The following is a 24,253-nucleotide window of genomic DNA, read 5'->3' as shown; positions in this document are numbered from 1 at the left end:
TTATATGTGGGAAGATGTGCGCAATTGTTTGCATAATAGGATCAATGAAATTCCCGAAATCTGTATCTCCCTAAATGTGAGTTTTACTGCTTTGACCTGCTCAATGGGTTGAGATTTTTTTTTCTTTTAAAAATGGTTTTTTAATGACTTCCAAGTAAAAATGATTTTTATATGAATCAAGACTTTTATTAACTTAATTTTTAGTACTTGTGCTTTCAGTGATGTTAGAGTTGGTTCTTCCAAATATATATATATATATATATATATGTATAATAACAACAATAAACTAAATTTTATGAGAAAGATAGAAAAAAATTATGTTAGATTTTAATTATAAATATTTTTATGTCACTCATTTTTATAAAAAATAATTTTTTTATTTTCATAATTTTTTATTACTTGCATTAACTTCTTTTATAATTTATTTTAAAAAATTTTGATTTTTTCTAAATCTAAAAGCTTATTTTTTTATATAAATAAATATATGTTTTACATATTCAAACCATTTCAAACGATCTATTAGCAAATTTTCTTTGTACATAGGTCAAAGAAATAGAAAAAGAAAGAGAAAGAAAATCAAAACCTATTTAAATTGTGAGGATTTCTCTGTTTAAATTGTGTGGATCTCAACTTGGTTAATTTGGACTTTAATTAGTTTTCTATGTGAAATGAGAAATTATGAACTGATTACAATGCTGTATTAGTCATGGATTGATTTATATTAGATACATTTTTGGATTCAAATTCAATTGTAAGCACTCAGCTAAATTTTTTGGGGTAAAAATGTGGGGCTAACTAATTTTCTTGAATTGTATTAAGATTCCAGAATGTATGAAGATTGGTACTCAGAGGATCCTTCATTAATTCCAGGTCTAGCTCAAATAAGATTCCTTGCTTTGAACAAAATTCTGGAGCAACAGGACAAAATTTTCCTTATGTAATTTCAAATTTCATGAATATAGATAGATATTTTCATGTCTTGACCAGCCAAGTAGACTTGTTGTATAGTATAGTCTCCACAAGTGAATTGCATTAGCCTTTTACTCTCTGAAAGTTGAAACAGCCCGAGACTAAGTTTCCCAATCTCTAACTAAAGCAGGAATTTCACTAACAGAAGGGACAAGAACTGCATTTGTTAATGTGTTAAAATTTAAACATTGTGCCAACTGCTGTGTATCCATCATTGTTCAGGATGAGGAATGCAACTTCGACGTTAGAATGATGAAAGCTTCTTCTTTGCACGGAATTGTAAGGCCGCCCATCGGATGATTGAAACCAAACTCTTCCTCTGCGCGGTTGAGCAATTCTGCAAATGAAGGATGGTTTAAATATGAAATTGGAATTACAAAACGTTTTCTCTGCGCCTCTCCAACATAAACTGCAACGTGGCCTTTGGGCACATCGGGTTGTTTCGTAGAAAAACCAGAATGTTGTTTCAGAATTTGCCGGGAACTGAGGATTATGGATGGCAAACGGAAACCCATATTTGAGACTGAATAAAAGGTTAGAAAATAACAAACTGATCTAAGCAGGTTTTGGCTGAAAGAACTTGGAGAGTTAAGATGAAGCACTTGGTATTCTGTAAGGAAAGAGCTTGGAGCTGGAAGACTGGACTGGTTTTCGTATTTATATGCAGCATATTTTGTTGTCAGCTGGTTTGATTGCAGTTCCTGGGATGACCCACATCCCCAAAAGGCCACATGGCTTTGCTCACTTTGGTCACTTTAACCTTCTTTCTCTCTTTCATTTATTAACTTCCCAAATTTATGGTGCAACAGATTCACTTGTTCCTTTGACGCCATTCTCCAAAATATGTCATCTCCAAGGCTTTTCATATTTTGATGCCTAAAAATGTCAATAGGCAGCGTATTTGTAAGTGGTGAATTTTTTTGTCAAAACTTCCTGAAAGAAGCTTATCCAAATTCTTCTTCTTCATTGTTTGCGTAAGTCCAATTCAACGTTCAACACAATTATTGGGATAAGATTCATATATGATTAAAAAAAATCTCATGAAAAATTAATCTAAATGAGATATTTTATATATACATAAAAGATTAAAAAATTCAATAACTTAAATTTTTATATTCAAATGATGTTTAATAATTATGTACAAATTTTTTGATATATTCCTATGAATTTCAGATATGAGTTATCTCTCCAACAACAACTTGCTCAATCCTGTCCAAAGAGCACACTCCTAATCCAGGTAAACCATTTTGTCTGGAAAAACAGATGGCTGTATACTGGAAAATCCGGAGTAGAATGCTAAAATGATAGGTTTTTTTCTTTTATTTTTTTCAATTGAAGTATGTGACGCCTTCAATCTCCTGTTAAAAAAAATGTAAAGATATGATGTAATATATATGTATAGATTTAAATTTAAATTTATAAAATATATTTTTATAAGATAAAATTATAAAATTTTTGAATTAAAATAAATAATATTTCGTAAGTTTAACATAGTAACACTTATGTTGGTCTATGTCTTAATTATTAAACCCCTTTTTGTAATTCTGACACCTGCCTTGGCTGATATATATGTACTGAAACTCACTTTTAGTATTCAAACCACAGCATCCTTGATAATGTGGCACCGGAAGGCTTGCCAAGAAGATTGGACTAGAAAGATAATGCTTCCCAATTAGTATGAAACTAATCCTTGATTCCTGACACACAGTGCTATAGCCATAGCTAAACGAATTGATTTACTATTAAAATTCGGATGCTTGTGAATTAATCTGATCATTATAGTTTGCATTTGGCTCTCACTGAGTTTTCAGAAAAAAAATTACAAAAGGAGAATACAAATGTAATAGATTGGTTTATGAATAAAAGATAAATATATAATAGATAGATAGATTGGCGTCAGATGCCAATTTGCAGCAGATCATTGCCATTTTTCTGGGATAATATACAATTCATGAGCACATGCATGCATTGATTGATCGACTCAACTATCCATCTGACATATATTTATTGGGCACAAATTTGACTATTACACGCATTGGATCCTAAATGAAACATTATTTATTATTTATCTTTCTATTAAAGAATTGGATAAACATTGAAAGAGAGAAGCAAAGGGTGCTTAAACCCCATGAGCATGCATGCAACAGGTATGGGCCGCAATTATCAAATTTCCAAGCTATCATTACAAGAAAGAGAAAAGAGGAAAACCTTGAAAATTGACGCATTGGTTCCCGGATCTAGAGAAAACTAACCACTTTATTCAACTACTGACAAAAGGAACGCGCAACAAAAGCAGCAGAGAAATCCTTTAATGAATGTGCAAACCAGCGGGCGAGCTTCTTAAAAGTAGTTTGGCGGGTCCCTTTGAGGCCCAAGTTGTAATATTATACAACTTTTCAAGCGCAACGACAAATTACATGTTGATATTTTCATGCATGCAAAACTATCAATGCATTAAATTTTTTGAGCTCCCTTTGATATTTGTCTCCCCTATATACATCCAAAGGCCAAGACCAGAAAGGTAAAGAACTGCCTTGCTTGAAAGAAAGAAAAGCTTTGTCTTTCATTTCCTTTGCAATATCTCAATAATCCTAAGTAGTGGAAGAGAATGGGGATTCGGTTGCCTGAGATGATGCTTTATGCAAAGCAAATTACCCGAAGACGGTCACATTCTAAGCACCAATGCTCCTACCAAACATCGAGTGCAGCAAACGTCCCGAAAGGCCATTTCGCTGTTTACGTAGGAGATGAAGAGAAGAACAAGAGATTTGTGGTTCCAATATCCTACTTGAAGCACCCTTTATTCCAAGCCTTGTTGAGCCAGGCTGAGGAAGAGTTTGGTTTTGATCGTCCAGAGAGTGGTCTCATGGTTCCTTGCGCTGAAGATGAATTCATCAATCTCACTTCTCGAATAAATCAAGCGTGAGTCAAGGTGCTAATAGTTAAGCTACAAGGATTTTGATTTGTTTTTGGGTAGTTTGATCTTCCATTGTAGTATATATAGTACTGAGCTTTGTAAATGAGTTTATTAGCTTTGCTAACAGAAAATTTAACATGTTTTCTTGTCAGCAAAGAATTAGTAATTACTAAAATTTTACCCAAAAAATTTATAATTTACAAAATTGTCGATTGTTACCTCAAGGGATTTAATTTGCAAGTATGCTCAAGTATGCTAAAACAAAATTGAAGAGACTACTTCGATTGCCTTTACATCTAATGTTATGTTCAATATAGGTTTTGTCGTATCATTATGGAACGTACGGCCACCTATCTCCATCTATGGATGATTTTAACATTGTAGTAAGACTGATGAAATATTCGTCACTGCATGGAATTGTGAGACAGCCCATCCGATGATTGAATCCGAATTCTTCCTCAGCTCGATTTAACAGGTATGCAAATAGAGGATGGTTCAAGTAAGATATAGGAATCATGAATCGCCTCTTGCTGCCTTCTCCAACATATACTGCAATGTGGCTGTTTGGAATATTTTTTGTCCCAAACGTATTACGAATCCTCAATGTGGAGCATTTGTTTGGCGTGAGCCAACACAATTAATTGAATGCCCATCTTAGAGTGGGAGTGACAGAAAGCTTTAGTGTACTAACTGAGACTGAAATTAAACTTGGGTTGAATTGGCATCTTTTGTACGTAAATCTATATATAGAAAGATTTCAAAACCTTGAAATTGGATAAGTTAGAGAGCTTGACGCCATTGAAGAATGTTTAGAAAACCAATCTGAGTGAGTTAGTCAAGTTTCACATGTTTCTGTTTTGTCTGTTGCAAAGCATTCTGTCCTACCTTCCAAAGAAACTTAAAAAACCAATGTAAAACTCTAGAAATTATGCATGAAATATGGACATTAGGCCCCTGTGTTTTGAACTAACAAAGCTTTGAGTTTATGAATGCTAGGCATGTGCGACATCAAAGACATCTCAATCTTAACTCGATATTCATGATTCATATGACTTATTTACTGAAGCATTGAACTTAGACTAAAGTTTACTTCCTCTATATTTGGATAAATATTAATAAAGGAAAGGAAAGGAAAGAAAATTAAAGGAAAGGAAAGTTTTTTAAAGGTCCCATCTTGATTAGCTGGGTTGTTGCAAACTTGCATTGTCTCTAGGTCCCATCTTGATTGCCTTTGCTCAAAGCCATTTAAGATTTGCTAACTTCTGTAATGGTTCTTCCACATTTACTCATTTATTCACTTACGAGTCAAGACTATCCATGATTACTGTAGCAAGTTGGGCTAAAATAAACTGATGCGTTACAAATTGCAAAGTATAGAATTTCTTGATTTTAACCAAGGCTCTGAATTCTGAACATATTCAGGTTCGATTACTGTGTTTGAAGTTGCGCTGGCCTGAATCTTAAGAACTATAAGTTAGTATGGCAAAGCTACATGCATTTAGTACCTTATTATTATCCGACAAATCTTTAGACATTTCAACGACATACATTTGCATCCAGATTTTGAATACTGAAAGTGTAAGCATCAAGGTCCTTCTTGATATTATTTTCGCTGGGACACCTCTGATATTTCTAAGTTCCAACTATTGACATTTTCAATGGTAGGGGACAGCAGAGAGGAACTCATTTAAAGCACTACATGTACTCAATTAGTGTTTGGTTCCTCCTCCTTGGATCCATTACTTCGATATCTAGTCTCGGCTATATGATGTAAACAGCCTCAAGGCTAGATGACAGCTGCAACCCTGGAAGTTCCAGGTGCTTCAATTTGAAAAAAAAAAAAGAAAAATTAATTTCAAACTTTTCCACTGCATTGGAGGAGATTGGGTTTGGTAATATTGGTAATGCTATTTCTGGATGGTGCATATATGGATCAAGATCAGCAGGCAATTGTCTTAGGTGCCAATATATGCAATGTCTTCCATTCCTTCCTCTCTGCAATTCAGCCAATTCTTGAACTTTGGTTCATGTATATAATGTAAATGATACTAAAACTAGATTCTCCTTTCTATATAATAATTGTTAAATATGGCAGGAATTGAGTTGTTGCATTTAAGACAAAATGATCAAGTAATTGAACTTCTCGGAGTTACGTACAAGAAAACAAAGAAAATTATGACAGAAAATGATAGGATCTCCACAATAATTTTTCTGGCATATCATATGTTGCCACGTTCTTGATCTTGCATTATAGATTTGAGGAGTAATGGCACATATGGTTTATGCACTGAAGCAGAATGCCCTACCACCTGTTACATTGAACAAGCACGGAGTCTTAGAGTTAATTAGTCCAGGCTGATCCCTCTTGACAATGAAACTTGTTCCATAGAAGACAAAAGTAATTCTACTACTATCATCGTACTTCTAATTGTCTGGCCTGTTAAGGGGCTACTTCAGACCGTTACTTATAAAGGAACAGCAGTTTTATCCAATTAGAAGTTAAAAATTTGCCAACAGTCACATTGGTAAATGAAGAACTCTTAGTTTCAATAATTAAAATTCAAATTTTGCAGCCTCAATTATAAAAAAAAAAGTAAAAATCTTTTGGAAAAGATCTAATTAGAAGTTATTTCTCATAAAAAAGGAAAACTGGTTAAGCAGCAGGTTGAGCTAGTAAAGACATCTTTTATTTTTAAACTATGAACAAAAACAAGGTAGGTTGAAAGTTTAAATTTTTGGGTTAAATTGGTTGTCATAAATGGTGTGTGATTCAATAGTAGAATAGACCCATTGCAATATGCAAAATCCTGCTACTAGACATGCCTTGCAAAAAAAGTCTTTGTCAATGCCTTTGCTGGCAATAGGGACGGATTCAAGATTTTTTTTTTTTAGGTAAATTTATTATATAATATATTTATTTAAAATTTTTTATTTAATATAAGGTAATATTTTCTAAATATAAAACAGATTTTTAATAAAAGAATTTGAAATATTTCTTATAATATCAAATATATAAAAAGTTCAAATACAAATTAATACAAATATAACAAAAACTCATAATGTTAAATAAATAAAAATTTTAAATATCAAATAAACACAAACACAAAATAATGTTGTCATTTTTCAAATAAAAATAGAATTATATAATTGAGTTAAATAGTTTTCATAAGTACAAATTGTAAGATTTTCTTTTTCGTTGTCAATATTAAAATATATATAACTTTATTTAATTTCAAATTTTTTTAAAAAAATTCACTTTCTCTTACTAATGATATTTGTCTTTGACTAACTTACATTAAATAGTAATTTAACTTCTCTATAGTTTATAAGACATAAGATAAGATATAAAAATATAAAATTGGACCAACAACATGCTACTTTTTATATATATATATTTTAACTTTTTAAATAATTTAAAAATTGATGCTAGTTTTTTTTTTTTTTTTTCTAAATTTTAGATTTTGTTAGATTATATCTCTATAAGTTTGTTAGGTTACATCTTTAAGTATAACATTATTTTACATCAAATATATATTATTAAAAATTCTAAATAATATTAAAATAAAACACCTTATTACATTATCAATATAAAAGAAAAACAATAAGAGAAAAAAATACTTTGATATATTAAAAATAAATTTTTATATCGTTGTAATTTCATTTTACTCGTTATCTATACTTTAATATAAAAAATTAATTTAATTTTAATTTGTGTTTTTTTTTTCCTTTTTACAAATATTTTATTATTTTATGCTTGATTTTGACACTTTTATAATAATATAATGATATTTCACATAAGTAAAAAAATGAAGTCTGCAAATGGAAAAATTGAAGAATAGATAGATGAGAGCAAAAGAGATAAAAGTAATATTAGGTTGAAACTTAAGTTAATTATAGTGAAGCTTGCATGAAATAATTATTTATAAGCTAAAATTTATTAATATTTATATATAATACTTTATTTTGAAATGGGTCCATTTTTTTTTTATTAAAGTATATTTATACTTTATAATATTTTTAAATCCCTTCCCTTTATATTTTTTCTTTTTCAATTTGGTGGGGGCAAAATATGAAAATATTAAAACTTTTGTCTAATATCGTAATATATTTAAAAAGGCTTTTAGGATTTCAGTAGGGACAGTTACCCCCGCTACCGCCAGTGTAAATCCGTCCCTGGTTGGCAAAGCTTTGGCAGTTGGCATATACGGCTGCAATTCATAAAGAAAATATAACACGCTGTGTGTTTGCTAGCTGGATTTGATTCCATTCAACCCATCACGCCTTTGAAACTTTGTGGCGTTCATCACCACCTCATGATCAATAATCAGTACTATTATACTAGTCTATAATTTTCTTTTCCATCCAGTGGGGTTCTTGGATATATTATAAATACATTAAAATTAGAGTTGAAAAAATAAATTCCAAAATTCATCCGAAAAAATTCTAACTTAATTTGATTGAAAAAATAAAAAATTTCAATTTGAGAACTATTTCAATTTTTCAGGGCTTCCAAGGCCTTCTGCGGGTAAAACTAAAACCTTAGCAAGAATTACTTCTTCCTCACGTACAAAGCCATCTTGTTACTCTCAATACGAAGGATTTTATACATAAAATCAATGGATATCATTGGTAAGAGGAATTTATCCACAATTTTCATGTTTCAATTGTATTTTTTTTTCTTTTCCATGAATATATATTGGAATCAAGTTGTTAACTGCTACGGATTATATATGGATCATGTTTTTGTCATTGAAGAATTCAAGACTTATTGCCAACAGTTTAATTTACAAAAATCATGGGTGATTACATGGGATTGAATTTGCCAGTACCAGAGAACAAATAGAAGACACTGCCTGCCTTGAATTGATTGTATCAACTCTTGAATTATGTTACATAGGTTGGTGCAGCAGCAGCATTGTGCTATATATACTGCTACTTTATCTATAAACAGTTCAAGATTGTAGTAGTGATAGTCATGAAATACTCTTCACTGCATGGAATTGTGAGACCTCCCATTGGAGGGTTGAATGCAAATTCTTCCTCAGCCCGATTTAACAGGTGTTGAAACAGCGGATGGCTCAAGAAAGATATTGGAATCACAGATCTTTTCCTGTTGCCTTCTCCTACATAAACTGCTAGATGGCCTTTTGGAACTTTAGCTGTTGCCACTGCTTTCCCCATTCTTACTGATAGTGTTTGATGGAGCTTTTGCTTCGCATGAACTAATCCAATGCCCATTTTTTACTTTTTTTTAAAGGAGGAATAAGGGCAGTTCAAAGGTTGATTAAGAGATAGAATGCTTTAGTGGGTTGAAATGGCATCTCTAGTACCTAATTACATATATATAGGAAGATTTCAAACCTTAAAACTGGATAAGATAGTGAGTTATATGCAGTGGTGAATTCAATTTTTTTTTTTAGCGTGTTTCATATTTATCTATTTAAGAATTGCTATGAATTTAATAATTTTGTAAACAAAAATGAAGAGGTATTATTTACTTTGACCTGATCATATGGTTTTATTTTATATAAAATACCTCACAAGTTTAAGTTTAAAGTTTTTCTTATATATTATAATAGTTTTTCAAAATCTTTCAACGTGAGATTGAGATATTACAAATTCTACCCATTAAAATTTGACTTCCTCATCAAGCTCAACACAAATATCACATCAAATGTGTTGAGTGAGCCTAACGCAAAGTATAAACAAATTATAGAATCACACCAAAAGTTGAGATTTTAGAATTTGATTGGTGATCACTTTAATATCATTTGTGGAGATCCACATTTAACTTGTGAGTTATTGTCCATTTTAACTCAAATGTTTTATTATTTTGTCCCATAAAAATATAACAGATCTTCAGAATTTTTCGATGTGAGATTGAGGTATTATAAATGATATCCGGGAAAAATTTTGGAGGTATCCAAGGCAAAATTTTTCTTCAAATTCTCTTGTTTTCCAATCTTTGGAGTGTACATGGATACCCTACTAATACACATAGATCCGCCTATAGCTGTATGCCTTTGAAGAATGTTCAGAAGCATGTGAGCTGAAAGAATTAGTTATGTCTCACATGGTTTTGCTTTGTCTTTGGCAAGACATCCTGTCCTGTATACGGTCCTACCATCGTAAGAGAAACTCAAAAAGATGAGTGCGACTTTTGAATTTGTATATGTATACCTGTTCTCCGTCTTGAACTAAAGCAATGAACTCATGATGCCTAGTGGTTTATTGCCATCAAATACTCATCTCAATCTTAAATATATCTTTCAAACTTAAACTTTCGTTTACAAATTTTGCTTATCTTTGTACCAACTAGCCAACATGTTTTTCTCATAGTTATTGCAATGTCTCTAGATTTGTCCCATAGATTGTCTGAAGGTCATTGAATTAAGATTAGATAACTGGTCAACTTTATTGTTAAGATTATCCATGACTATCTTGGTCAAATTTGAATAAAATCATTAATTAGTTTGTTAGATCAAGCTTCGAACATTGCAACTATTAGTTCCTTTAACAATATCTCTGATTTATTAATGTTCTTCCATTACTGAGGTTTGGCTACTGTGCTTTGAAAAATCTTGTTGCAATTTTCTTGATTTGATATTCATGACTCCAAATCTAGATTTCTTGCTAATTGAATTAAGAGTATGTACCATCATGCATCGTTGACTACTAGTTTAATATATATTTACTTTGCGAAATCGATTCATTAGAACTTAAGATTTGTATGATATCTACTTTGATTTATTCAGATTTTTCCTGTCCTCCTGGTCTGATTACTCTCTAGCTCATGTTTCACATGCACGTCAACTAATTAAATACATTTGCATGTAGATGTTTGAATGCTAAATAGGTTTTTCTTGATACTGTAATCATTGACACTTTAAATACTTCCAAACTCTAATAAGTAACGAACTTTATTCAATGGTAGGGACAGCAGATACAGATTTTATTGCAGAAACACTAAATGCAGACTTTCCCATTTTATAATTACAAGCAAACGAGTCGGTTCCCCTAGTTAAGTGCAGGTTGATTTATTATTTATCAATTGACTCTTAAACCAAAAGTTAATCAAAGAGAGATTGAGGTATGAGAGTTGGTTTAGGAAAAAAAGAGTGCATAGATGAGTATTTCTGAACGGAAGAAAACACTTGCATTTAATTTTCCAGTTCTATAAAACATGAGTGACTGTTTAACAATTTGGAGGAGCAATGTTATACTCATTTAGCAAGCATACATAAGGATGAAGAGCAATGGATAAAGTCTTAGGTGCCAAGAATGCAAAGGCAGTGCAATGTTTTATTCATTCATGAAAACTCAGATAGGCCTTAATTAAACTGTTCATCGTTCATGTGTGATAGTAAATAGTAGTCTCAATTAGACTCCTCTAAAGGGGCAAGAGAACAAAGAAAATTATGGCACAACATGGTATGTAAGGAGTTTGACAATGATTTTTCTTTTTATTTTTTAGAATAATCGCCATACGCAATGATTTTCCTGGGATATATCACTTTCACATTCTTGTTTGTGCATTCCAAAATTTGGCGAGTAGCACATGTTTATGTCCTGCAGCATATAATGCACTACCATCTGTGCATTGAACAAGCACTGAATCCAAGCTATCCTTCTGACAATGTAGTCATTTTACCTTGAATTCTCCGATTCCATCCCATATAGGGGCCACTAATACTGTTTCTTGTAGGGAAAAACAGCTATTCTATTGAAAGATCAATCATTCGGAGATGGAATCGAATGAAGGAAATGAAAATTTTGCATTCCTTATTGGGAAGGGAAGATTGTACCAGAATTCCTATGATCATATTGAGAAAATAAGTTATTAGCTCTCAACTTTTGAAACCAAGACCAATGACATATCGGTCTATCCTTGTGCCACAGATGGCTTATTAATCAAGCAATTAGAATCAATCCATTGCAGTCATTGTCAAATTGTATCATAATTCCATGATCATATCGAGAAAATAAGTTATTAGCTCTCAACTTTTGAAACCAAGAGCAATGACAGTCTTATTGGTCTATCCTTGTGCCATAGATGGCTTATCAATCAAGCAATTAGAATCAATCCATTGCAGTCATTGCCAAAACCATGACAAGTTGGGCAAAGTTAGGCAGTTTCTCATCAATTTGGGGTCTATAGAAAGTACATGGCAGCACTCTTAACTATTGTATGCTGGATTAGCTGGATGTTTCCAGTCAACCTCTCATCCGATCAAAGTTTATGACTTCAACCCAAAAATAAACGGAGAATTTTAAATGTTCATCACCAGCTCATCAATCGTACGAGCAAATAATTATATCTTCACATGGGGTTACAATTTGACCGAAATTGCATTGATCACTAGTAGTCGGTATTTCACTCAACTGGTATTCATAAAAATATGTTTAGATCCCATCATTAATATTCATAGTTGCAAGAGTTTTGTTAACGATTTGCTCGTCCTGATCTAAGAATGCAGTGAAGAAGTCTTAATTTCTTCATCAAGAAGAATTTTTTTGATGGGATCACACAGAACTTCTTAGATGGTGTGAAAAATGTGCTAGAAGGGACCTTTTGACTCTCTCAAACTAATTTTCTATGGTAAAACTATAGGGTTTTTATTGTTCCCTCCCATAAATGTAAGCTTTTTAATTTTTATAAATAAAAAAATTAAATATGCATGCATGTGTATTAGAAAATAAAACTGAGTTTAATTTAATATATTTTAGTGTACAAGCTATACTTAAAATAAGTTACCATAATAATGAACTAAAATATAGCAGGTCGAGGGTTGAATTCACAGTAACTGCAATCCCTTCTTTTATTGCAATTTAACAACAATGTGTCAAACATAAATTCTGATATAAATCGCTAACAATAATTGGTTCTGTTACAGGTTTCAAAATAATCCACTTGAGACCCAGCAAGCTTTCCGTTTGGTGTTGAACTGATGAGCAGCAATTTCTGGATTAAACAAGAAATGCAAAGGACAAAAGCCGAGTACTACTTTAAGGCTTTCGTCATAAATAGTTTTATCTGATTTCAAGTCCATTTCTTCTTTTGAATGTTTAAAGCTCTCTACACTCTTCAGAGTTTCTGAACTTTCTGTGATTTAAGTTGTCCAATGATGTGAAATATAGCATTTTGATCTGATTTTAACATGCAATTCAGGCATATTTTGTTTGTCTAGCACTTAACATCTTCAAATTGTCAGAAAAATATAATAAAACGATTGATCATTAATAAACTTGCTCAGAACAACAGGTTTTGTTGTCAACAAAGAATCATAATATTATTGCCAAGCAATTTTTTTTTTTTTACAAATTACAAAATGTTTACATGGGGTTGAATTCGCTAGACTAACGGAACAAAATTTGAAGATAACTGCTTTTTTTTTTTTTGGTGTGGTTTTACTGTCTCAAATCATGTTGTCTCAATGTAAACGAGAGAAGGAAGAGATCAATGTTTCTACAACAGTTTTGGGGCTGGAAGCATCTATGAACGGTTCAATGACGTAGTTAAACTAATGAAGTAGTCTTCACTGCATGGAATTGTGAGACCACCCATTGGATAGTTGAATCCGAATTCTTCCTCAGCTCGATTTAACAGGTCTTGAAACAGATGATGATTCAAGTAAGAAATCGGAATCACAAATCTCTTCCTGTTGCCTTCCCCAACATAAACCGCAATATGGCCTTTTGGAACATTTGATGTTGCCAATGTATTCCCAATTCTTCCTGAAAGCGTTCGCTGGAGCTTTTGTTTGGCATGAGCTAGTCCCATTAGTTGGATACCCATCTTAGAGAAGAAAAAGGATAGTAGAAAAAGAAGCTAAAAGATTTTATAGTGATTGAAAGCTTTTGTGTTATGAAGACTGAAGACTTGGTTTTAAATGGCATTTTCACTGCCTAAATATATAGAAGGAGATAGCAATCTGCAAACCTTAAAAACGTGGATAGGATAGTGAATGCCATTGAAAAATGTTTAGAACATACCAGGTGAAGCTATTAGTTATGTTTCACATGGTTCTGCTTTGTCTGTTGCTAGGCATCCTGCCCTACCACCTTAAGAAACTAAAAAAGGGGAATGAACCTTGTGAAATTTTATGTGAATATATTTTCCCTATGTTTTGAACTTATAACCCACTCTTGACGCCAAACACTCGTCTTTATCATAGAGCAATGACCATTTATTTCGTTTATTCACTGAAGCATTGAACGTAGACTTTGTTCCTCACAACTTGCAACAGACTAACACACTTACGAGAAAACATACACTCGCGCCAACACAAGTAGCTCTCTGATTGACCATAATTAAGTTTGGATTGCAAAACTTATTCTTTAGGACTATAACATAACGTGACAAAATGATTTTAGGGTTTATTACTTTAATCAGGTTTTTTCTGTCGACTGATCTGATTAATGTCTAATATATATCTTGTTGACTTGTCAATTACATACATTCACATATTAGATCTTTGAATGATCAATGTATGGTCTATGTCAAATGTATGCATCCAAATGAAGAGCACACATCAAGGTCATCCTTATACTGCTAAATATTTAGTGTGAATGAATGGTCTATGTCAAATGTATGCATGAACGTGAAATGTAAGCATCAATGTCATTTTTAAACTGTTATCATAGGGAAATATAAGATGATTCTCAAAACGGGTTATTTTCGGAAGTTCCTAGTTGTGCCTTTTTTCTTTATAATGCGCTGCTCCTAAAGTTCACAAACGAAGAAGAATGTAGTGGAATAAAATCAAAGTTTCCATTAGAACTCTGTTACAACTAAAGAAGCAGAAAATTAAATATACTGTAGATAACAATTATGCAAAATAGAAAGAACATTCAAGTAACTGTTTAAGTACTATTGCCTGCACCGAATTGGAGGAGATTGGTTTTGATTTTTTTGTCATACTCATTTTGAGGCATGTAGGTAAGGGCCAGCATTCGCAGTGAACTCATTTATGCCACAGGAAAAGCAAAGTGATGGATGACAGCCATAAGTTCCTTAGTGGATTTCAGCAGGTACTGTTCTTGGTTCATGTATGAACTAATACTAGATTCCCTTTTCTGTTTCTGTTAAATATAACAAAAGACTATTATGCTTAAGACAAATCCTCAAAGGTACAAGAAAACATAGAAGTTTATGACAGAAAACATTGTAAGAGGTAGGAAAATTTTTTAGGTTCTTGATTGTCATATTTACCAATTAATAAAGAGAGGTAGAGATATGTTGGATTCAAAAAGATGATCAAAACCACAAAATCACATTTTTCATCCTACATTCTAATTTGGAATAATTTCAGCGTTTTAGGTGCTCTAAGTTCTAAAATAGTGCCATACCAATTTGTGCATGCATACACAGTTGAATTACTCATTTAGTGAATCTGCAGTTTTTCTTTTGAAGAAGGGAAAATTTGTTGCTAGTCTAATGGTCATATTACTTGTCTGCATTTCTTTCAGATCATTGATTATTGGCACTTCAACACCATGGTGGGGTTTGTGATAGACAAAAACCCTCAATCCAAGCACACAAATAAAAGCAAAATCAAATAATTAATCAATCACACAATAGATAATAATTTAACATAGTTCAATTCAACTGATTTATATCCATGGATGAGAAAAAAAATCCATTAATTATAGAGAATTACAAACATACAACTCATATCAATTAGCATTCAACGATCAATATCCATAAGCCATCTCAATCTTCTTTAGTCTTATATAGTCTTATAAAGTATTTTCATTCCGAACAAGCACATACCCATTTATACTCATGCACCCATACCTATGTGAACACTTTCAGTCTCTTCCAGTCCACTCATAAACATTCGCACCATCATACCTATGTGAACCATCTCATTCTTTTATAGTCCTATAAGTTGTCTATCACATAAAATCCTATAACTCTTTTATATCTTTTTTTGTACCTAATCCTATAAAGACTTCATCCATTTATAAACATACTAACTAGTCCATCAAAAAAAATTTTCTTTTAAAATTCTTCTTTTGCAAGTCTTTTTATTTATCAAGTAATATCTAACTAATTTCAAACAAATCTATTATGAAATTTAAGTTACTATTCTCAACAATCTACACCTTAACTCAAATTGCATCAATCATTAATTTTTATCTTGGTTTTACCTACAATAAAAGTCGTATAATCATCTTTTTTTGTGTGTCTTCACGCTTCACATAAACCGATCTATAAAACACGAATCCCTTGAATCAAGCTCCTCTAGGCTTACCTCTTCCCTTATATCGAACCTTAAGCTATGATATCACTTGTTAAGATCACTACAACTCTAATAGCACTTATTAGGCAAAAAACCCCAATCTAATCACACAAGCGAAAGCAAAATCAAGCAATCAATCAATCACATAAAAAATAATAGTTTAACGTGATTCAACTTAATCTACCTATGTCTACAGATGATAAAAAAGATCTATTAATTGTAAAGAATTATAAACATACAATTTATATTATTAACACTTAACAATCAATATCCATAGGCCATTTCAATCTCCTCTAATATAAAGTATTCTCAATTCAAATAAACACATATCTATATATATTTATGCACCTACATCTATGTGAATCTTTTCAATCTCTTCTAATTCACTCACAAACATTCACACTATTATATCTATGTAAACTATTTCATTCTTCTCTAATTTTCCTTCAATACACTCAAACATACATATCCATAAAAATATTAATTTTTTATATATATTTATCTTATAAAACCTTACAACTCATTTATATATTTTTTTTATATCTAACTTCACTTATTCATAAACATATTAACTTACTTATCAAAAAAAAAAATTTTAATTTTTTTTCTGTAAATTTTTTTATTCCTCAAATAATATATAATCAATAACAAAAAAATCTATTAATAAATTTAAATCACTATTTTCAACAATTTGCACCACTTACAACTACTTGAGTATCGGCTTGTGTTTCTGTTAGAAGATTCATATCCCCGTTATAGCTGAAGAGTTGACTTTCAGGCTTTGTCGCACTAAAAAAAAAAATCGGTGGTCAACTTAAAATTAAAGATTTATTTGTCTAATCATTGGATCTCTGCAATCTAAATTCTGGGATTCTAGACAATTAGCATAGCATCAGTACTAGGTTGGTTTACTGCTTGTTCAATCTATCATCCCTTAAAATTCGGGCTCACCCGCCAGTTTTTCCTAAGATCACCCCGAGCCTCTCTTGTTCAAGTCACTAAAAGATGCCACATGGTCTGGTATTATTTCGTTCCGCATTCAACAATCATAGAATAAATAGTACAAGCAGCTGTGGCCTTTGATCCTTATCATGAGCAAACATGTAGGGCTAGTATACCGTCTCATAGTCGCTGGTGAATATGATTATTTTGACTATTTTTCTTCATAACACTTCATCCACATGGTGTGCAAGGAAAAGTCATTATCATCTGGCCATGATTCAATGAAATAGTATTCAAATGGGCCGTTACTGTTGGTTCCAATGAATGTGAGCTTAAATAGATTGCAACAAAATAGACCAAGGAACCCAATTTGTCAAAATGTTATTTTTTGTTGGGACGCAAGGCCACGTGATTCCTCACAACATACGTCTCTAAATCATTCTACTCTTCATCACTCAATTGGCCTGAGACTGCTGACCATAAAGCATTTGCTCTTTATAAATACAAATTCTAACCCAGTTCCACACTCACAGTTCCTCCAATCACTACTCGTAAAACAATCTAAAATTCCCAAAGTCATGGGTTTTTGCTTGCCAAGAATTGTTAACTCTAAGCCGAGTCTAAAACGGACTCTTTCATCATCAGAGACCGCAGTGGTGCTCAAAGGCCACTTTGCTGTTTACGTTGGAGAAGCTGAAAAGAAGAGATTTGTCGTCCCAATTTCAATCCTGAAGCATCCTTCCTTCCAAAATTTGTTGAGTCAAGCTGAAGAAGAGTTTGGGTTTAATCATCCTATGGGTGCTTTGACAATCCCTTGTAGCGAAGAAGCTTTTATTGATCTCATTGCAATCTGCGAAGCTCATGAAAAGAAATGATTAAAAATGGCTAACCAAGCAGATCTTGACTGATCGTTAGCGCAACTGACACAGTGACACGTAACAGTTTTCTTATTAGGAAGCGAGTGTATATCGTGGATTGTAACCAAGATATAAACGCCAATTTTTTTAAAGGAAAAATCGACTCATTCTTTTCATGAATTCTGTTTCTGATGCTTTTTGTATACCAATGCAATTTACCACTTCACCTACTACACATATCTTCACAATGTCAATATTTTCTGCCAAATTATATTTTCCAAGTTCAGAGGCCTTTTATTTCGAAATCAGCCATCATTTGTCAGTATAGTCCATCGATTTGATGATTATGTACGATTAACATAATATTATAAATGCGAAGATTCACACTCAACTTACTTACAAGTTTAGATTTAAGTATTTATTTATATATCGAAGTAAATCAAATTTAAGCATATTTATTTATATATCATAATAAATATTTAAAATATTTTAATATGTGAAATTGAGCTGTACACATAAAATTTTAAAATCAAAATCATACTAAACATTGAAATTTTAGACATAACTTTTATTATATAGTAATTTCAATTTATTGATAACCGTCTAATAATATTTGTAAAAATCTACATTCAATCTGTGAGATATTATTTATTTTAATTCAAAATTCGTACGATTTTATCTTATAAAAAATATCTTTTTAAATATAAACTTTTATTTATATATCATAATAGTTTTTCAAAATAATCCGATACGGAATTAGGGAGTCATGATAAATTAAAGGTTGGTTAAATGCTATCATCCCATAAATATTGAGGCTCAACCGACCAAGTTCCTCACTTTTTGAAGGAACCAAACAGTGTCACATGGACTGGTAGCTTGTTTCATTCTTTGTTCAATAAAGTCATAGAACAAATAGTTGCAAGCGGCTCTGGTCTTTAGAATGTCTTTGATACTGATTATCGGCAAACACATAGGGCTATTGCCTACCGATTCATAGTCGCCAGTAGAGATTATTATTTTGATTTTTTTGCTGGTCCCCACTACATAGCATTTTATCCATATGATCTGCTGAAAAAAGTCATTACCATCAGGCCATGATTCAATGATAAATAATATTTCAAATGGGCCATTACTGTTGGTTCCATTGAATGGTGAGCTATGATTGTAACAAAATAGACTCCGGTTAAAGAGTTGTCAAAATGTTATCATTAGTTGGGAGGCAAGAGCATGTGATTCCTCATACTATACGTCTCCAAAGATTTCTGCTTTGGGTTCTCTCTTCACCACAAATTCAGCCTCAGATTGCTGACAATATAAAGCATTTCCTCTCTATAAATACACGTTCCAAGGATAGCAACCCCGCAGTGCCAAAGCTTTTCCTACATTTCTTTCATGTACTACTCGCAAAAGAATCTAAATTCACAAAGTCATGGGTTTCTGGTTGCCAAGAATTGTTAATGCTAAGAGTCTAAAACGGACTGTTTCGTTTTCAGAGACAACAGTGGTGCCCAAAGGCCACTTCGCTGTTTACGTTGGAGAAGTTGAAAAGAAGCGATTTGTTGTCCCAATTTCATTCCTGAAGCATCCTTCCTTCCAAATTTTGTTGATATGAAAATGGATAACCAAGCAGAGATTAACGATCTCTCTGGCTCACGCTGACATGCACCGATTTAATATAGGAAGCAAGTGTAAATGGTGGATTGTTTTATGCAATCCCATGCCCTTGTGAACTTAATTATTTTCTGTAATGACACTATAAATGAGAAAATTCTTTTTACCAGACATAATTTTCTTGTTATTGATATTTTAGCTTTGACGTTCGCTACTAGTATAATTATCCCAGTAAGGCCATGCAGTGGAGAATTGGATGGATATTCCTTACTTTTTTTTTTTTTTGAAAGACTGCAATATGAAAATAGAAAAAAAAATTATCACTGAGATTTAAATTCCAGACATGTCAAATATACCTGAATAGCTATGTAAGCTACTTTAACTATACAACCCTTACTAGTACAATTTGTTTACTTTTCAACCCTCTCAGACTTTAAAAAAATTATCAGTGTTCAACTAAAATAAAAGATTTCTTGGTCTAATCCGTGGATACTAATGTCTAGATTGGGTGATTCTGGACTATAAGCATAACATCGTTACTACATTAATTGGTGCTTCTATTCAGCATATCATCCGTCAAAATCTAGGCTCAACCAACCAAGTTCCTCGAATCTCCCGTTCCTCATTTGTTCAAGTAAACGAAACGATTTCACATGGATTGGCAACTTGTTTCATTCTGTTTTCATTAACGCAGTCGTAGAACAGGTGTTACTAGCAGCTCTGGCCTTTGATCCTAATCACCGGCAAACATGTAGGGCTAGCAAACCAACTCATATATGGTCGTTATTGAATATTATTTTGATTATTTTGCTTCAAAATATTTCATCCATATAATCTGCTAAGTTATTATCAACAGGCCATGATTCAATGATATTGTATTTCAATGGACCATCATTGTTGGTTTCATTGAATGAAAACCCATGATAGATTGCAACGGAATGGACTACGGTGCCAAATTGGTCAAAAATTTTATCATCATTTGGGAGGCAATGCCATTTGATTCCTCCTAGCGTATGTCTTTAAAGATCTTCTTTACGGGTTCTCTGTTCACCATTCAATCAGCGTGAGATTGCCAACCATGAAGCATTTGCTTCCTATAAATATACGTTCCATTGATGGACACCCCGCAGTGCCAAAGCCTTTCCTTGTAAAACAATCTCGATTCACAAAACCATGGGTTTCCGGTTGCCAAGAATCGTTAATGCCAAGCAGAGTCTAAAAAGGACACTTCCATTTTCTGAGACCAAAGTGGTACCGAAAGGCCACTTTGCTGTTTATGTTGGAGAAACTGAAAAGAAGAGATTTGTTGTCCCAATCTCATTCCTGAAGCATCCTTCCTTCCAAAATTTGTTGAGTCAAGCTGAAGAAGAGTTTGGATTTAATCATCCTATGGGTGCTGTGACCATCCCCTGCGGCGAAGAAGCTTTCATTGATCTCTCTTGCAGTCTGCGAGCTCAATAGAGTTAACATGAAAAGGTTAACCAGTAATCAAGCAGAGATCAACTCTCTCTAGCCCGACTGACAAATACCAATTTTTTATAGGAGCAAGCAAGTGTAAATAGTGAATTGTTTTCTTTGATCCCATTCTCTTGTAAACTTAATTATTCTCGGTAACCAATATGTCAAATGACAATTTAAAAACAAAAAAAATCGATTTGTTCTTCTCATCAATTGGGTTTTCTAATGGTGGCTGTGTTCTAATGCAATCATTTTGAACTCAAAATCACCCATGGGCGGATATAATTAATCTGTCAAAATTCTAGTCTCAAGAAGCCATTTACTGCTTATTATTCCATCATTTATAGCATCACTTAGTTGCTTTTTGGCTTACACTTTTCTTTTACAAAAGATAAAAAAGTTAGCCAGTCTGTAACCCTGGTTGATAAAGGTTCATTGCATGAACAGGCAAAAGGGTCCATAAAAGAAATATACTGCGCAATTTTGGATAAGGGTTCCATCCAAAAGGCTAAAGCTTGTCATTCGAGGAATGCAGTTGATATCTGACCTATTTCTTTGCTGTCATTTGGGCCTCATGGCTTTCCAGTATATATGATTTTCGTCTGAATTGGTGTTTGGAACTGACGGGACAAAGTAGACCAGGCTTCATGTGAACTTCACGTACTTTTACACGGGCTTGTCCGTAAGCCTCTTCGCTGGCACACTTCATTCAATTGTCGGCTCAATTACCATTGAATACCCTTGAGCCAATGCCGTTTTCCGGCCAAAATTATCCTCAAATTGGAAATTTCATTCAACATTTTGAACGAAATTTTTCTTTTTTTTTCTTTTTTTCTTCCAATAAAAATTCATCACTTGTATTTCGAATATGGAAAGTATTTTACCCTTTTCTTTTCTAATAATTTCCTCCTAGATCCTTTTTCTAATCAATTTCTTGAAACCAATTAATCACAAGATCAGGGGTTTTAAATCTCATAGTCACAATTTTTTTTGTCATTTGGTGACCTATATATATTTCAGTAATGCAACTACTAATACATATAACAATAAGTTGAGATTTGGCAGATTAATAATATGTTAATTTCCTTCTGAATTGAGTGACCTGTAACAAAATTTTCAATAATTTGACTAGTAAAATATTTTACTTTCCAAATTACCTTGCACTGAATTTGCCTGATAGGCAATAACATTTTGACCTTGAAAATATTTCTCTCCTCCCCAGTTGTAATGTGTTTCAACAGAAAAAATATTTTTTTTTTGGGCAAAAAAAAGGAAAAAAAAAAACAGATGAAACTCTTTATCTCTTTTCCATTTTCATTTTTAGTCAAGTCACTATAGAAGGTCAAGTAGCCCATGTTACATGTTTCCTGTCACTGTATGAAAGATTATATGTCTCAAGCTTGTCTCTAACATAAATGACGAGGTAGTACTACTCTTACGCTGTGAAGAAGCATTTTACGTATCCAAATCTTCTGTATTTGAGTGGGTCCTGAGGCGGTTTATCTTGCCGGAAGGGTCGGCAAACCTTTTCTTTCCAGTCTTTGCCATGGAATTCTTTACAGTGAGTTGGAAGGCAACACCATGTGATCCCCTTCATTACTGATCAAACCCCAGCAATTGCCCCTTCGCCGCTCATTCCACATCCCCACTTAATAGAGGAACATTTCCCTTGAACCCATTTCATCTATATATACAAGTAAGAATAAGTTAATTGGCAACACCAACCTTCACATTCTCAAGTACTCAAGTTGTTTACCTTCGCTTAATTTCCAACTTCTTTCAGATCTTCCTGTTCTTCCCTTCCTGAGGCACATATCCATGGCTATCCGCCTTTCTCGTTTTGTTAGTGCTAAGAAAGTTCCCAGGGGCTACTTTGCAGTTTATGTTGGAGACAACCAGAAGAGGTTTGTGATACCAGTGTCATTCTTGAACCATCCTTCATTTCAAGATTTGCTAGGTTTATCGGAAGAAGAGTTCGGATACAGTCATCCTACTGGTGGTCTCAGAATTATCTGCGATGAAAACATATTTCTTAACGTTACCTCTCGCTTGAATTGATTGTGAAAGAAAATAACAAAAATCAGCACATAAAATTTTGTAAAGCAAACATCACTAATGCCATGTAAACCCTTTTTTCCCTTTCTTTTTGCCTTGGGGAGCAGATATAAGTCTCCCTAAGTGAAAAATGAGAGATGGAGGTTACTGTAACTAATATAAATCAATCAAAATGGAAATTGACAGTATGAAACGGCATCATTCAATTGAAATCTTCGTTCTTTTCAGAATTTCCTATGGTTCCCTTGTTCTTGTTCTTGGGAAGCAGAATTTCCACATCATTCCCTTTACAGGTTTTGGTTCTACTTCTATTGTTATTTATGCTTAATCAACATTAGTCATGATCAAGAAAAATTTTCAAATTCTCTCACGCCACTCATGCATATGCAACCAAATAACAATTAGACAAATGACTGATCAATGCAACATCATATGGCGTTTAGACCATTTTTAGTTAGAGTCAGAGGACTACCAAGTGCCAACTCCTTGCTTTTCTGCTTCATGTGATTAAATGGTACTTCTGCACTATCTACTTGGAATGTAGTTGGGTAAGACCCTTTCTGATTAACCAAATTTGTTGAACAGTCAAATAATTACTCATAGATTCAGCTGAGGAATTCAATCCCTGCACAAATGGTCTAAAATTGTTTAGGGAAACTGAAACAAAGTAATAAATAAATGAAAAGCCCTTGAAATGATTTATTTTTTATACCTATAAATGTTTCTAAGTTGACTGATAGAATGAAATGATATATTTTCTTATTTCTTTGACAATTTTTGCTGGATTTGATTATTCTGAGAAGTAAGAACAATATCACATGTTATGGGCTTAATGTTCCCATTAAATCTTTCATCCTTTGGAAAAGGCCCCAGTTTTTATCATCACTTCTCTAGGATGTGTCAAGCAGCATCATCACGCAACTCGCTTGTTCTTGTATGGAGATGCTGAAAATAAACAGGCTAAAGATTGCAATCTGTTTTCACAGTGTGCTATATATGATGATAGAGTAATTAATCCACATAATTGTCCCTACATTTTATCCATTAATAAAACTGGAGAATTACATTATCAGCAGCTGGTCCAAACAAATATCAATTCAGGGTGGGGTGGGACAGCCTCTGGTTTGTTCCGTGAAGTGGTGGGTTATGATCATAAATCTCAAAATAATAGAAAACAATACGGAAATTGGATATCAACT

At 32.8% G+C, this 24,253-nt stretch overlaps 6 protein-coding genes and 3 pseudogenes across 6 annotated transcripts; 5 read left to right on the top strand and 4 right to left on the bottom strand.

Moving 5' to 3' along the window:
* Window positions 1-1,187: 1,187 nt before the first annotated feature.
* Window positions 1,188-1,484, bottom strand: LOC111297441 (auxin-induced protein 15A-like). Its single transcript, XM_089745575.1, has one exon. The coding sequence runs from the start codon at window positions 1,482-1,484 to the stop codon at window positions 1,188-1,190; it is 297 nt and encodes a 98-aa protein (XP_089601701.1).
* Window positions 1,485-3,409: 1,925 nt separating this feature from the next.
* On the top strand, window positions 3,410-4,154 carry LOC111297473 (auxin-responsive protein SAUR21-like). Its single transcript, XM_022892194.2, has one exon. The coding sequence runs from the start codon at window positions 3,578-3,580 to the stop codon at window positions 3,893-3,895; it is 318 nt and encodes a 105-aa protein (XP_022747929.2). The 5' UTR covers window positions 3,410-3,577; the 3' UTR covers window positions 3,896-4,154.
* A 63-nt stretch (window positions 4,155-4,217) lies between these two features.
* On the bottom strand, window positions 4,218-4,539 carry LOC149514464 (auxin-responsive protein SAUR21-like; annotated as a pseudogene).
* Window positions 4,540-8,711: 4,172 nt separating this feature from the next.
* LOC111297506 (auxin-induced protein 15A-like) lies at window positions 8,712-9,124 on the bottom strand. Its single transcript, XM_022892209.2, has one exon. It carries the CDS (start codon window positions 9,122-9,124, stop codon window positions 8,828-8,830), a length of 297 nt encoding a protein of 98 aa, XP_022747944.2. The 3' UTR covers window positions 8,712-8,827.
* Window positions 9,125-13,082: 3,958 nt separating this feature from the next.
* LOC111297484 (auxin-induced protein 15A-like) lies at window positions 13,083-14,024 on the bottom strand. The gene has a single exon (XM_022892200.2). It carries the CDS (start codon window positions 13,680-13,682, stop codon window positions 13,380-13,382), a length of 303 nt encoding a protein of 100 aa, XP_022747935.2. The 5' UTR covers window positions 13,683-14,024; the 3' UTR covers window positions 13,083-13,379.
* Window positions 14,025-17,444: 3,420 nt separating this feature from the next.
* On the top strand, window positions 17,445-17,938 carry LOC111298413 (auxin-responsive protein SAUR21 pseudogene; annotated as a pseudogene).
* Window positions 17,939-19,153: 1,215 nt separating this feature from the next.
* LOC111297534 (auxin-responsive protein SAUR21 pseudogene) lies at window positions 19,154-19,735 on the top strand (annotated as a pseudogene).
* A 717-nt stretch (window positions 19,736-20,452) lies between these two features.
* LOC111297525 (auxin-induced protein X15-like) lies at window positions 20,453-21,224 on the top strand. The gene has a single exon (XM_022892217.2). The coding sequence runs from the start codon at window positions 20,715-20,717 to the stop codon at window positions 21,000-21,002; it is 288 nt and encodes a 95-aa protein (XP_022747952.2). The 5' UTR covers window positions 20,453-20,714; the 3' UTR covers window positions 21,003-21,224.
* Window positions 21,225-22,333: 1,109 nt separating this feature from the next.
* LOC111297544 (auxin-induced protein X10A-like) lies at window positions 22,334-23,266 on the top strand. The gene has a single exon (XM_022892229.2). The coding sequence runs from the start codon at window positions 22,818-22,820 to the stop codon at window positions 23,055-23,057; it is 240 nt and encodes a 79-aa protein (XP_022747964.1). The 5' UTR covers window positions 22,334-22,817; the 3' UTR covers window positions 23,058-23,266.
* Window positions 23,267-24,253: the final 987 nt, after the last annotated feature.

This window comes from Durio zibethinus, chromosome 16 (assembly GCF_047325235.1).
Source record: "Durio zibethinus cultivar Kanyao isolate XHJ-2024 chromosome 16, ASM4732523v1, whole genome shotgun sequence".
Classification (NCBI taxonomy): domain Eukaryota; kingdom Viridiplantae; phylum Streptophyta; class Magnoliopsida; order Malvales; family Malvaceae; genus Durio; species Durio zibethinus.
The sequence above is the reverse complement of the archived record's forward strand: the minus strand, read 5'-3'. Positions and strand labels throughout refer to the sequence as shown.